Here is a 15,251-nt window from a genome sequence, read left to right as displayed (position 1 = left end):
AGCTTAAACGCAGCCTGGAACTCTGGCTTGCTTTCTTTTTTTTTGTCGGTCGTGGGGCTTGAACTCTGGGCCTGGGTGCTGTCCCTCAGCTCTTCAGCTCAAAGCGAGTGCTCTACCACTTGAGCTACAGCGCCACTTCCTGTTTTCTGGTGGTTTATTGGAGATAGGAGTCTCACGGTCTCTCCTGCCCGGGCTGGCTTTGAACCTCGATCCTCAGATCTCAGCCTCCTGGGTAGCTAGGATTACAGGTGTGAGCCACCAGCGCCCGGCTAGGCTTGGCTTTCTTTCTTGCTCAAGGTTAGAGCTCTTACTTGAGCCAAATCTCTAACTCTGGCTTTTTGCTCATTAATTGGAGATAAGAGTCTCACAGGGCTGTGAATGTGGCTTAATGGTAGAGTGCTTGCCTAGCATGTATGAATCCCTAGGTTCGATTCCTCAATACCACATAAACAGAAAAAGCCAGAAGTGACAGTGTGCCTCAAGTGGTAGAGTACTAGCCTTGAGCAAAAGGCAGACTTTCCTGCCTAGGTTATTTTTGAACCAAGATCCTCAGGTCTCAGCCTCCTGACTAGCTAAGATTATAAATGTGAGCCACTAGCACCTGGCTGCTAGTATAGACATGTTAATGATATTGATTATTCTAGGTCATACATATCTGTATCTTTGCATTTTTTTTGTGTCCTCTTTAATTTCTTTTAACAGTGTTTTACTATTTTTTAGTTGAGGTATTTCACCTCTGCTTAGGCACATTGTTTATTTTAAAACTATTATAAATGGTCTTTGTTGATAAATTTCTAGTTGAATTTGAGTATTATTGACATCCAACAGCACTACTGATTTTTGTATGTTGATTTTATATCCTGCAACTTTGCTAAAATCATCAGTTAGGTTTTTTTTCATCAGTTGTTTTTATTTTTTGTTTTTTTGTCAGTCATGGGCTTCAACTGTGGGCCTGGGCGCTGTCCCTCAGCTTTTCAGCTCAAGGCAAGCACTCTACCACTTAAGCCACAGCACCATTTCCAGTTTTCTGGTGGTTTATTGGAAATAAGAGTCTCATGGGGGGCTGGGAAGGCGGCTCAGTGGTAAAGCGCTTGCCTTGCATGCCAGAGGCCCTGGGTTCGATTCCTCAGCACCACATAAGCAAAAAGAAAAAAACCGAAAGTGGCGCTGTGGCTCAAGTGGTAGAGCGCTAGCCTTGAGCTGAAGAGCTGAGGGACAGTGCCCAGGCCTGGAGTTCAGGCCCCACAACCGGACTCCCCCCCCCCCCCCAAAAAAAAAAAAATGAGTCTCATGGGGGCTGGGAAGTGGCTCAGTGGTAGAGTGCTTGCCTTGCATGCATGAGGCCCTGGGTTTGATTCCCCAGCACCACATAAGCAGAGTTCAGGGTTCAGTCCATGAGAGTTCAGTCTCATGGACTTTTCTGCCCAGGCTGGCTTTGAACCATGATCCTCAGATCTCAGCCTCCTGAGTTGCTAGGATTACAGGCATGAGCCACCAGCGCCCAGCTTTCATCAGTTTTAATAAACATTTGGTACAGCTTTGGGTTTTCTGTATATGATTCATATTATCTACAAAATGATAATTTAACATCCTGTTTTCCAATTTTGAAGTCTTTTTTTTCCTCTTACTTGATTGCTCTGGCTTGTACTTTGATTACTATGTTGAAGAAAAGTAGTGAAAACAGACCTTATTTTCTTATTATTTCGTATTTCTTATGGTCCAAATGTATGAAGAGAAAGCTTTCAGTTTTTCCTCATCCAGTGTAATGTTAGCTATGCTTATTATATATGACCTTTATTGTGTTGAGGTTTGTTCCTTTCACAACTGTTTTTTGTTTTGTTTTGTTTGCCAGTCCTGGGCCTTGAATTCAAGGACTGGGCAATGTCCCTGAGCTTCTTTTGCTCAAGGGTAGCACTTTATCACTTGAGCCACAGCACTACTTTTCTGTGTATGTGATACTGAGGAATTGAACCTAGGGTTTCATGCAGGTGAGGCAAATTCTCTACCACTAAGCCACATTCCCAGCCCCTATGGTTTATCATTCTATTGACTTGTGCGTGTTGAACCTTGTGTTTCTAGGATAGGTTCCTCTTGATCATGGTAAATATTTTTCTCAGTGAGCTGTTGCATTGAGTTTGTAGTACTTTGTTGATGATTTATACATCTATTTTTATCAAGGCTATCAACCTATAGTTTTTTGTTGTTATGTCATTACTTGGTAAGTTTCCGTTTTTTGGGGTGAGGGCCCGGTCATGGGGCCTAAACTCTGGGCCTGGGCACTGTCCCTCAGCTCTTCAACTCAAGGCTATCGCTCTACCACTTGAACCATAGCACCACTTCCGGCTTTTTTTCTTTTTGCTTATGTGGTGCTGAGGAATCGAACCCACGGCCTCAGGCATGCAAGGCAAGTGCTCTACCACCTTCCCAGCCCCTCCTTTTTTTTTTTCCTGGTCCTTGGGCTTGAACTCAGGGCCTGGACACTGCTCAAGGCTAACACTGTACCACTTGAGCCACAGTACCACTTCTAGCTTTTGCTAAGTAGTTTATTGGAGATGAGAGTTTCATGGACTTTTCTCTAGGTACAAAACACAATCTGTAGATCTCAGCCTCCTGAGCAGCTAGAATCACAGGCATGAGTCACTAATGCCCAACTCAAACAATTGGTTTTTTGTTGTTGTTGTTGTTGTTTGTTGTTGTTGTTTTTGGGGGACTTGAACTCAGGGCCTGGGCGCTGTCCCTGAACTTCTTTGTGCTCAAGGCTCGTGCTCTACCTACCACACGAGCCACAGTGCCACCTCCAGTTTTTGAGTGGTTAATTGGAGATAAGAGTCTTAAGGGGACTTTTCTGCCTGGGCTGGCTTTGAACTGCGATCCTCAGATCTCAGCCTCCTAAGTAGCTATTATTTCAGACATGAGCCACCATCTCCTGGCTTCAAACATTTTTTTAAGTGAAAATAAACACTATTATTGCAAATGGATAGATATTTTTACTTTAATGATTTTTTTTTTTAATTTAGGCAGTTAAAAGAAGAAAATAACAGTGGAAAAGAAAAACTAAGGATTATGGCAATGAAAAACTCTGAAGTCATGACACAGTTAACTGAATCTAGACAAAGTATTCTGAAGCTAGAGAGTGACTTAGAAGGCAAGGATGAACTATTGAGAGAAAAATTTTCCCTGATGAATGAAAATCGAGAATTAAAGGTCCGTATTGCAACACAGAATGAACGACTGGATTTGTGTCAGCAGGAAATTGAAAGTTCAAGGGTAGAACTGAGAGGTTTGGAAAAAATGATATCCCAGTTGCCAGTAAGTATATCTGAAAAGAAATTCACTGTAGTATATTATACAATGGGAAAGATTTTACTCTAGTGGTTTATGAGAAACCATCACTTTGTGATTGTTTTGTTAGCTTCTGTTTTCTGCTTGTTTATACTTTTACCCAAGTTTCTTTTCAATATAATCCATATTTACTTCCCACACACTAGCCTTTCTGGTCTTCCTTTTTTCCTCTTTCAGATGTCACATTTCTTATATGTACTGTAAAGTCACCTCTTTAAAATGTACTATTCTGGGCTGGGAATGTGGCTAAATGGTAGGGTGCTTGCCTCCCATGGATAAAAAGCCCTGGGTTCAATTCCTCAGTACTACTATACAAAAAAAGCTGGAAATAGTGCTGTGGCCTATGTGGTAGAGTGCTAGCCTTGAGCAAAATAAACTCAGGGACAGTGCCCAGGCCCTGAGTTCAAGCCCTAGGACTGAAATAAATAAATAAATAAATAAATAAATAAATAAAAATGTACCATTCTGAACTGGGTGCCAGTGGCTCATGCCTATAATCCTAGCTACTAGAGAAGCTGAGATCTAAGGATCACAGTTCAAAGCTAGCCAGGGCAGAAAGGCCGCATGAGACTCTTATCTCCAGTTAACCACTCAAGAACTGGAAGTGGAGCCTGGCTCAAAGTGGTAGGAGCACTAGCCTTTATCAAAAATGCTTAGGGATAGTGCCTAGGCCCTTAATTCAAGCCTCATAACCAACAAAAAATAAAATGTATTATTCTATAGTTTTTTTTTATTGTGAGTTTTATAACAATCATCCAGTTCCAAATATTGTTTTCTTCTCAAAAGATCTCTATGTCCCTTTATAATTAGCACTCACCCATCCCACCCTTGGGAAACCACTAATAGTTTCTGCTTCTGTAGATTTGTTTTTTTGTTTTTTGGTTCCGGTTGTGGGCCTGAACTCTGGGCCTGGGCGCTGTCCCTCAGCTCTTCAGCTCAAGGCTAGCGCTCTACCACTTGAACCACAGCACCACTTCCAGCTTTGTTTTTTCTGCTTATGTGGTGCTCAGGAATCGAACCCAGGGCCTCATGCATGCAAGGCAAGCTACCACTGAGCCACCTTCCCAGCCCTGCTTCTGCAGATTTGTATTTCTAGACATTTCATATGAATATGATCATAACAATATGTCTTTTATACTTGTTAATGTATACTTTTAGTATTTTTGAGGATCATTTCATATTGAGACATATGAGTAATTTTTATTGCCGATTAGTAAGTATTGTATGGATATACTGCATTTTATTTAACTGTTAATTGATAGACATTTGGGGTTATTTTAATTTATGAATAACACTGGTAAAAATATTTGCATAGCTAGCACAGTGTCTCACTCCTGTAATCCTAGCTACTCAGGAAGTTGAGATCTGAGGATCACAGTTCACAGCCAGCCTAGGCAAGAAAGTCTGTGAAACCCCCAGAAAACCTGAAGTGTTACTGTGGCTCAAAGTAGTAGAGCACTAGTTTGGAGTGGAAAAAGCTCAGGGATAGCTCCCAGGCCCTGAGTTCAAGCCCAATGACTGACCAAAAAAATAAAATATTTGTGTAGAAGTCTTTGTGGCTGGGTGCTGGTGACTTATGCCTGTAATCCTAGCTACTCAGGAGGCTGAAATCTGAGGATCAGGGTTCAAAGCCAGCCCGGAAACCCTGTGAGACTTATCTCCAATAAACCACCAGAAAACCGGAAGTGGCGCTGTGACGCAAGTGGTAGAACACTTGTCTTGAGCTGAAGAGCTGAGAAACGCACCCAGACCCAGAGTTGAAGCCCCACGACCAACAAACAAAACAAAACAAAAGAAGTCTTTGTTTGGACATGTTTTTATTTTCCTTGGATAGATACCTTTGAATAGAATTGCTTGGTCATATGTTGATTTATACCAAACTTTTTCAAAATGACTACATCTTTTATATTCTTTTCAACAATTTATGAGGGTGCTTGTTTCTCTATGTCTTTGCAATATTTGTTATTTTTTGGTTTTGGTGAGAACAATCAGTGGGTGTTAACTAGTGTCTCAACTAATCTTACCACATGAGCCATATAGTCTTACAGATTTTTTCTGCTCAGGCTGCATTCAAATCTTGAGTAGCTAGGATTATAAGTATGAGTCCCTGGCACGGGCTCACTGTGGTTTTAACGATAACTTATGTTGAGCAGTTTTACATGTACTTACTAGACTGGCTCAGAACTTTAAAATATCCATGTATATCAGTGAGAATAGGAAACCAGGGAGGCTGGGTTCTGATGGCTCATGCATGTAAGCTTGTCTTCTCAGGAGGCTGAGATCTGAGGATCATAGTTCTTAGCCAGCCTGGGCAGACAAATCTAAGGTTCTTACCTCCAGTTAACTATTTAAAAAGTGGAATTTATTTAATGTTCGGTATGAGAATGTGTCTTAGTGGGAGTGCTTGCCTTGCTTGCATGCATGCATAGAGCCCTGGTTTCAGTTCCTCAGTACCACATAACAGAAAATGCCAGAAGTGGCAAAAAAAAAAAAAGTAAAAGTGTAGCTCAAGAGGTAGAGTGCCAGCCTTGAGCAAAGAATGAGTCTCTTGAGTTCAAGCCCCAGTACGTGTACATACACACAACACACACATACAAAGGAATTCAGTGAGTTTGTGTTGGTAATTTGTTAGTGATAGGAGTGAAGGTAAGATATTAGAGAAATATATCATGCTTGGTTTTTTTTCTATGGATACATGTTAGATTGAATGGTAGATTTTAAGAATATTAAATTATTTTATTATAAACCATGAAATTATGAACTGAAAAGCTCAGAAACCATCTAATACCATTAATAGCTATCCTGAAATTTGTTTATCTTATTCATATTTTAAATACTGCTATATAACTTTATCTAGCTATATGTACATTGAAAATACTGTGTTTAACACTAATTTGTTTGTATGTAATGTTATGTTATGAAATACATTCTTATTGATCTGTAGCTCAAATTTAATTACAGATTTTCATTATCTTAAAATTTCATCGTAATTTAAGTTCTACTTATGGATAGACTTGAGATTGTTTCCATTAAGTTTATACAAATTTTCAGACTTGAGTTCTGAATGCAAAAACATGTAAGTTTTAAATGTTTGTTTTTAAACTTGCAGTTTAAAAGAGAAATACTTGGCTTTAAGTCACCTCTTTCTAAGCATCAGATGAGTAGTTTGTCACACAAGGAAGACAGTTGTGTTGGCTGCTGTGAGGCAAATAAAATGATGATTTCGGAATTGAGGTATACTTTTCAGATCTTAAGTTTCAGCAAATATAATGGTTTTATTTGGATGTTAAGACATTGTCAGGCATGTTGCTATAATGTCAGCCTTAGGAACGCTGAGATAGGAGGATCACAAGTTTGAGGTCATGCTGTGCTATCTAGTGAGTTGGAGGACAACCTCAAACTCAGGACTACGTGGTAAGGCCCTGTGTCTAAGTAGATGACTAAAAGAATAACTTTAGCCAGACGCCAGTGGCTCACACCTGTAATCCTAGCTACTCAGGAGGCTGAGGATCGCTGTTCAAAGCCAGCATGAGAATCTTATCTCCAGTTAACCACCAGAAAACCAGAAGTGATGCTGTGGTTCAAAGTGGTAGAGCATTAGCCTTGAGCTGAAGAACTTAGAGACAGTGCCTAGGCCCAGAGTTCAAGCCCCATAACCACCACCAACAACAACAAAAAAAAAAACTTTAGTTGAGAATGAATACGTTTAGTTGAGATAATATTATATTGATTCCTTAACTTAGAATTGATTCTTTTTAACATTTTGTAATTTTTATTTCAAATCTTTTTTTTAAATAAAAAATAGAACATTACAGGATAGATAATAATCTTCGACTCTAACTGCTAGTCTCATTCACCCTTAAAAATACATCATCTATTTTTAGATTCATATTTTTTCTATCTATATTATACTAATGCATTTTAATATATGTTTATATTGTTTTCAGTTTTCTCTTTTTTATCCAGAATCATTTAAAAAATCCATTCTGGTTAGCTATATTAACGAATAACTGATAAACTGATGTGGCTATCTTAGTGGTAAGTTGTGTTGAATTTTAGAACTGAAATTGCGTGGTCACAGGGTGTCTGACTATTCAACTTTACTAATTTCTATCTAGTTTGGAAGGTGTGAGAACCAATTTATAATACTATTTTAGTTGACAAATTTCCATATCACATATAAAAGTTTACCAGTATGAAAATTTTAAAGCTTTTCTCAACTTTAAAGGTTAAAACAAAAATACTATGAGATCTTTTTTTTTTTTTTTGGTCGGTTGTGGGGCTTGAACTCTGGGCCTGGGCGCTGTCCCTCAGTTCTTCAGCTCAAGGCGAGCGCTCTACCACTTGAGCTACAGCGCCACTTCCAGTTTTTCTGGTGGTTTATTGGAGATAGGAGTCTCACGGTCTCGCCTGCCCGGGCTGGCTTTGAACCGCGATCCTCAGATCTCAGCCTCCTGAGTAGCTAGGATTACAGGCGTGAGCCACCAGCGCCCGGAGTATGAGATCTTTTTATAGAATCTTCCTAATAATTTTTGGCTGTTTTCCTTTTATGTCAGGATTAAGCTTGCAATGAAAGAGGCAGAAATTCAAAAGCTACATGCAAATCTGACTGTGAATCAGTTATCTCAGAATTTTATTGCTTGTAACGATAGTCAAGAAACTGGCAAATTAAATATTTTAGAAACAGAACCTGTAAAACTACGTGGTAATCAAATAGGTGAGTATGTTATATTGAATTATTTTCATAAATGATAAACAGAATTCTTTTTTTTTTTTTTTTGCCAGTCCTGGGGCTTGAACTTGAATCCTGAGTAGCTAGGATTACAGGTGGGAGCCACCGGCGCCCAGCTCAACATTGTATTTTAACCTCTAGTTTTCAGAGGATGGGACTTGGAAGGGTACACTATCTGCAGCTTTTGAAACTGCATGTAAATAAACTACATAAAAATATTATTAATTTATGCTGGCACCAGTGGCTATTCCTATAATTCAAAAGGCTGAGATTTGAGGGTCAAAGCCAGTCTGGGCAGGTAAGTCTGTGAATTCTTATCTCCAATTAACCACCAGAAAACCAGAATTTGCACTGTGGTTTAAAGTGGTAGAGCACTATCCTGTGCAAAAGAGCTCTTAGACAACTTCTAGACCCTGAATTCAAGCCCCATGACTGACCCCCCCCCCCCAAAAAAAAAAAATCTTAATAAATAAAGTACAATTAAATTTCTGGCACAAGGGACAATCTTTAGCTTTCTAGAAAAGTGAATGCTCTAGAGTCTTCTTTGTTATATATTGAATTTAGACACTATATTACCATATTTAATATATGTGTTTTCCTTATGTTTCATTCTCAATCCCTCTTATTCTGTGAATCAAAAACTAAACTGGACACTAGTAGCTCATGCCTGCAATTCTAGCTACTCAGGAGGCTGAGATTGTGGTTCGAAGCCAGCCTGGGTAGGAAAGTCCATGAGACTCTTATGTCCAATTAACCACCAGATAAACTGGAAGTGGCCCTGTGCCCCAAGGTAGAGTGCTAGCCTTGAGCTAAAGAGCTCAGGAACAGTGCCCAGGCCCAGAGTTCAAGCCCCATGACTGACCAAAACAACAACAACAACAACACACACACACACACACATACACACACACACAAACTAAATTTTATGCTTAAATTATCCAACTATTTAAATTAAATTTCAATTATTGATGTTTTATTTAGAACAATTTTGATTTTGTGTTTATTAGCAGAAAGTGTAAAAGGTCGAAATCAACAGATAAACAAGCAATATGAAAGAGAGAGGCAACGACTTGCTACTGGAATAGAAGAACTACGCACTAAGCTGATGCAAATAGAAGCTGAGAATTCTGATTTGAAAGTTAACATGGCTCACAGAACTAGTCAGTTTCAGCTGATTCAAGAGGAGCTGCTAGAGAAAGCTTCCAACTCTAGCAAACTAGAAAGTGAAGTAAGCTTGGAATTAACTGAGTATATTTATTAAATTTTGAGATAGGAAGAAAGGTATTCTTGTGAAATTTCCTAACACTTTAAGTCCTGAGTTAAAAGGTTTTTGAAAATAGTACTATATTAAGTTATAAAAAAATTTTTTTTAAATCATGTTGGGAAACATGTTTTGACTTATGCTAAAAGTAAGAAAATACTCTCTGAAAATGGGTCTCAAATTTAGTGGAACTAAACTACCTTGCACCAGCTTAGATTCTTGTTGAGCATACTGAAAATACAGAAAGTTCTTTTTCCAACATTAATACTTCCACCACCAGACATAATTACTGCTCTCTTTGTACTAATTTTAATATGTAACTACTGCTTTTAAAAATGAGTTAGATAGCCAGGCGCCAGTGGCTCATGCATGTAACCCTAGCTACTCAGGAGGCTGAGCTGTGAGGATTGCGGTTCAAAGCTAGCCAGGGCAAGAAACTCTGTGAGACTCTTATCTCCAATAAACAACCCAGAAAACCAGAAGTGGCGCTGTGGCTCAAGAGATAGAGTGCTTGCCTTGAGCTGAAGATCTGAGGGACAGCGCCCAGGCACAGAGTCCAAGCCTCATGACCACCACCAACAACAATAAAAAAGACTTAGACAAGCCAAGCACCGGTGGCTCATGCCTGTAATCCTAGCTACTTAGGAGGCTGAGATCTGAGGATTGCAGTCCAAAGAGTCTCTCCCAAGACGCTTATCTCCAGTTAACCACCAGAAATCTGGAACTGGTGGTGTGGTTCAAAGTGGTAGAGTGCTAGCCTCAAGCAAAATTGCTGAGGGATAGTGTCAAGGCCCTAAATTCAAGGCCCATGACCAATGAGGGAAAAAAAAAATGGTTAGATACCATCCCCTTGGTTAAAAAAAAAAAAGGCTCCCCACACTTAGGCCTGTAGATTGTATCATTGGCCATCTTTCTAGAACATAGCAAGCTTGTACTTAGCCTAGAGCTTCTACACTTTCTGTTCCCTGTATTTGTTTTTTCTTTTGCATGACCGACTTCTCATTATTCATCTCACAGCCATCTTTGCCGTCTACCTGAAGTTACCCCCAGCCAGTCCTTTTCTATTACATGGCTTAGTTTACTTTTTTCCTCTTTTTTTTTGTTGGTTGTAGGGCTTGAACTCTGGGCTTGGGCGCTGTCCCTGTGTTCTTCAGCTCAAGGCGAGTGCTCTACCACTTGAGCCACAGTGCCACTTCTGGTTTTCCAGTGGTTTATTGGAGATAAGAGTCTCACGGACTTTCCTGCCCAGGCTGGCTTTGAACCGTGATCCTCAGATCTCAGCCTCCTGAGTAGCTAGGATTACAAGTGTGAGCTACCGGCGCCCAACCTTTTTTCCTAATTCTTAAAATATCTGTTTTGCTCATGCGGTGTTTTTCTCTATCACAATATAACCTTATAAGACAAGACCTTAATCTCTCTTCTTCACTATTAGATCGCTAGTACAGGGGCTGGGAAGGTGGCTCAGTGGTAGAGTGCTTGCCTTGTATGCCTGAGCCTGGGTTTGATTCCTCAGCACCACATAAGCAAAATGAAAAAAGCCGGAAGTGGCACTGTGGCTCAAGAGGTAGAGTGCTAGCCTTGAGCTGAAGAGCTAAGGGACAGCGCCCAGGCCCAGAGTTCAGGCCCCACGACTGGACCCAAAAAAAAGAAAAAAAAAGAAAGATAGATCCCTAGTACATCTAACCATGCTTGCATATAGGAATTGTCAATGAATACCTGTTCATGATCTCCTTATGTTCAGTGTTCAACATAGGTTTTGGTTTCAGAGTATGAACCAAGTATAACTATTGTGTACCTTAGATTCTAAATATAATCTTTTTGTTGTTGTTGTTATTGGTCTTTGGGGCCTGAACTCTGGGCCTGGGCGCTGTCCCTCAGCTCTTCAGCTCAAGGCGAGCACTGTACCTCTTGAACCACAGCTCCACTTCTGGTTTTCTGAGTGGTTTATTGGAGATAAGAGTCTCACGGAGTTTCCTGCCTGGGCTGGCTTTTATTTTTTTTGTTGTTGTTGTTGTTTTTTTGTTTTTTGTCGGTCGTGGGGCTTGAACTCTGGGCCTGAGTGCTGTCCCTCAGCTCTTCAGCTCAAGGTGAGCGCTCTACCACTTGAGCTACAGTGCCACTTACGGTTTTGTGGTGGTTTATTGGAGATAGGAGTCTCACGGTCTCTCCGGCCCGGGCTGGCTTTGAACCACGATCCTCAGATCTCAGCCTCCTGAGTAGCTAGGATTACAGGCGTGAGCCACCAGCGCCCGGCTTTGGGCTGGCTTTTAACTGCTGTCCTCAGATCTCAGCCTCCTGAGTAGCTAGGATTACAGAAGTGAGCCACTGGTGCCCAGCTAAATATGATCTTTTTGCTTGAAAAAATGGGTTAGAGTGTAGTTCTGTTTGAATATACAAGTGTCTGACTTACATTAATTATGTATTCCATAGTTAATGAGGTGGTGCAATACTCTGCCCTTCCTTTCACTATATGAGTTTCTTCTGAAATAGCTCTTGTTCCTTAAGTATTTATGCAATTATGAGGTTTAAAGATCTATTCTCTATGAAGCCTACATTGTTTGTTACTGTAAATCTGCCTAATTTATTTAAATGCAATGTATAAAGCTTTGGAGAAAGGAACAGGTATTTGATTTACCTTTTAAAACTAATTTAATATTTATTTCAGATGACAAAGAAATGTTCTCAACTTTTAACCCTAGAGAAACAGCTGGAAGAAAAAATAGTTGCATATTCTTCTATTGCAGCAAAAAATGCAGAACTTGAACAGGAACTTATGGTAAAAATTTACCTTTGTTGTTGTTGTTTTTTGGTTGGTAATGGGGTTTGAACTCTGGGCCTGGGCACTGTTTCTCAGCTCTTCAGATCAAGGCTAGTCCTCTACCACAGTTCCACTTCCGGCTTTTTCTGCTTATATGGTGCTGAGGAATCAAATCCAGGGCCTCATGCATGCAAGGCAAGCACTCTACCACTGAGCCACCTTCCTAGTACTGTTTTTGTTTTTTTGTGTGTGTGGATTGTGTCTCTCTGTGTCACTCAGACTAGTCTTGATTAGATTCTTTTTTCCCAAATATTACAAATATGTACCCAGAAAATTTTCCTTTTACTTCAAATTTACTTTGACTTTTAGGTACTTGTGGCAGCATGTTTGTTTTTACAGCATTATTATAAAACATAATTAAAGTATGGTACAAAGTATAAATTATATTAAAGTCTTTATTTTTTTGTTTTTAAGATAATAGGCTAGGCTAACAGAACAATGTATTATCCAAGTTTGGTCGTTTTTATACTAATAGAAACAAAGGAAATGCTAGTTTTTTTTATATGTTCTTGAATTTTTTAATAGTTTAAACTCATTTTGAAATATTAACGATTGTGATTTCTCAAGGATAAAGTCTGGTATATTTATTGTTTGACTAATACTAATATATTTTCATGTAAAACTGGCTTTCAGTTATATTCTTTTACTATGTTTTATATTTCTAGGAAAAGAATGATAAGATAAGAAGTCTAGAAACTAATATTAATACAGAACATGAGAAAATTTGTTTAGCCTTTGAAAAAGCAAAGAAAATTCATCTTGAACAGCATAGAGAAATGGAGAAACAGATTGAAAAAGTATGTGTTTTTTAAAATAGTGTAAACTCATTTTGAAATATTAACAATTGTGGTTTCTCAAGGATAAAGTATGGTGTATTTATTGCTTGACTAATACATTTTCATGTAAAAATGGCTTTTACTTGGAGTATTCTTTCCAGTATATTTTAGGTATTTCAAACAAATTTTAAATTTAATATGAAAATACTGGTTTTTTATGTTTAGCTTGAAGCTCAATTAGAGAAAAAAGACCAACAATTTAAAGAACAAGAAAAGACTATATCCATGTTGCAACAAGATATAATATGTAAACAACATCATCTTGAATCACTAGATAGACTCCTGACTGAAAGCAAAGGGGTAAAGTCATCTTTATAAAGTTTATGTTTATATTTCTATAACTTACCTTGAATAGATGATTTGTGATATTTCTATTGTGAAAGTGTTGATGTCCTTATATTTTGCCTTTCAATTTTTGTGTTTTCAGGAAATGGAAAAGGAAAATATTAAGAAAGATGAAGCTTTGAAAGCATTACAGAGCCAAGTATCAGAAGAAACTATCAAGGCAAGTATCCTGATTCTTTTGTTTTTTCTTATTAGAGATATTCTTGTGGTTCTTTTCCCCCATAAATTGTAAAAATTGTACACATAAAAGTATAAAGCAGGGACTGGGAAGGTAGCTCAGTGGTAGAGTGCTTGCCTTGCATGCATGAGGCCCTGGGTTCGATTCCCCAGCATCACATAAGCAAAAAGAAAAAAAAAAAGCCGGAAGTGGCGCTGTGGCTCAAGTGGTAGAGCACTAGCCTTGAGCTGAAGAGCTGAGGGACAACACCCAGGCCCAGAGTTCAGGCCCCATGACCGGACCCCCCCCCCCCCCCCAAAAAAAAAAAAAAAGTATAAAGTATGGGCTGGGAGGGTGGCTCAGTGGTAGAGTGCTTGCCTTGCATGCATGAAGCCCTGGGTTCAATTTCTCAGCACCACATAAACAGAAAAAAACAAAGTGGCGCTGTGGCTCAAGTGGTAGAGCACTATCCTTGAGCTGAAGAGCTGAAGGAGAGTGCCCAGGTCCAGAGTTCAAGCCCCACGACCAACAAAAACATAAAAAAAAAAAAAAGAAATTATCTAAAAATTATTGAGCATGTAATTGGAATTCATTACTATTAGTTGTTTTCCTGTTTTTTGCTACTTTTGCTTTTTATTTGCTTAGGTCAGACAACTGGATTCAGCATTGGAAATTTGTAAGGAAGAACTTGCTTTGCATTTAAATCAGTTGGAAGGAAATAAAGAAAAGTTTGAAAAACAATTGAAGAAGAAATCTGAAGAGGTAAATTAACATTTCCCATATATATAGTGAAAATTTCAAGTTGTTTCTTTTTTTTTGGGGGGGGGATCTGGTTGTGGGGCCTGAACTCTGGGCCTGGGCGCTGTCCCTCAGCTCTTCAGCTCAAGGCTAGCACTCTACCACTTGAGCCACAGTGCCACTTCCGGCTTTTTTTTTTCTTCTTATGTGGTGCTGAGGAATCGAACCCAGGGCCTCAGGCATTCAAGGCAAGCTCTCTACCACTGAGCCACCTTCCCAGCCCAAGTTGTTTCTTTTTGAGTAGTATTTTTAATATACTATAAAAGTATATTTTATGTACTAATATTAAAATGCAAATTAATTTCACATTAAAGGAAAAGTTACTTTAATGTCACATAAGATAGGACACTTTACATTTCTGGAATCATAACAATAGCTAATATCACAGAAAAGTTCTAATATGAAAAGAGTAACACTTAGAACATTTAGATTTAGAAGTGTAAGATCCTTTAAATCTTTTCCATATTGCTTTTGTTCCTTCTGGTTATTTGAAGAATTAAGAATCATATTTAGCCAGTTGCAGGTGGCTCACATCTGTAATCCTAGCTACTCAGGAGGCTGAGACCTGGGGATCCCAGTTCAAAGCCAGCCCAGGCAGGAAAGTCCCTGTGAGACTCTTATCTCCAATTAACTATTCAAAAACCAGAAGTAGTACTGTGGCTCAATTGGTAGAGAGCCTAACCTGGAGTACAAAGAGGCTCAGGCACAGTGTCCAAGCCCTAAGTTCAAGCTCCAGGACCAGCAAAAACAAACAAAACTTTTGGGCTAGGAATGTGGCTTATTGATAGAGTGCTGCCTAGCATACGTGAAGCTCTGGGTTCAATTACTCAGTACCATATAAACAGAAAAAGCCAGAAATGACACTGTGGCTCAAGTGGTAGAGCGTTATCCTTGAGCAAAAGAACTCAGGGCCTGAGTTCAAGCCCTAGGACTGGCCAAAAAAAAAAAAAAAGAATCCGATT

At 39.2% G+C, this 15,251-nt stretch overlaps 1 protein-coding gene across 1 annotated transcript in view; it reads left to right on the top strand.

The window, feature by feature from the left end:
• Nucleotides 1-15,251, top strand: part of Ccdc18 (coiled-coil domain containing 18) — a 79,256-nt gene that overhangs the window by 22,255 nt on the left and 41,750 nt on the right. Inside the window, exons 9-17 of the mRNA XM_042676302.1 lie at nt 3,018-3,309; nt 6,452-6,576; nt 7,899-8,059; nt 9,082-9,302; nt 12,001-12,111; nt 12,819-12,950; nt 13,155-13,289; nt 13,417-13,494; nt 14,137-14,253. Of these exons, the coding sequence (XP_042532236.1) occupies nt 3,018-3,309; nt 6,452-6,576; nt 7,899-8,059; nt 9,082-9,302; nt 12,001-12,111; nt 12,819-12,950; nt 13,155-13,289; nt 13,417-13,494; nt 14,137-14,253 (1,372 nt within the window). The remainder of the gene's footprint in view (nt 1-3,017; nt 3,310-6,451; nt 6,577-7,898; nt 8,060-9,081; nt 9,303-12,000; nt 12,112-12,818; nt 12,951-13,154; nt 13,290-13,416; nt 13,495-14,136; nt 14,254-15,251) is intronic.

The sequence above is a fragment of the Dipodomys spectabilis genome, unplaced genomic scaffold (assembly GCF_019054845.1).
Source record: "Dipodomys spectabilis isolate Male_0828 unplaced genomic scaffold, ASM1905484v1 ptg000002l, whole genome shotgun sequence".
Lineage (NCBI taxonomy): Eukaryota > Metazoa > Chordata > Mammalia > Rodentia > Heteromyidae > Dipodomys > Dipodomys spectabilis.
The sequence above is the reverse complement of the archived record's forward strand: the minus strand, read 5'-3'. Positions and strand labels throughout refer to the sequence as shown.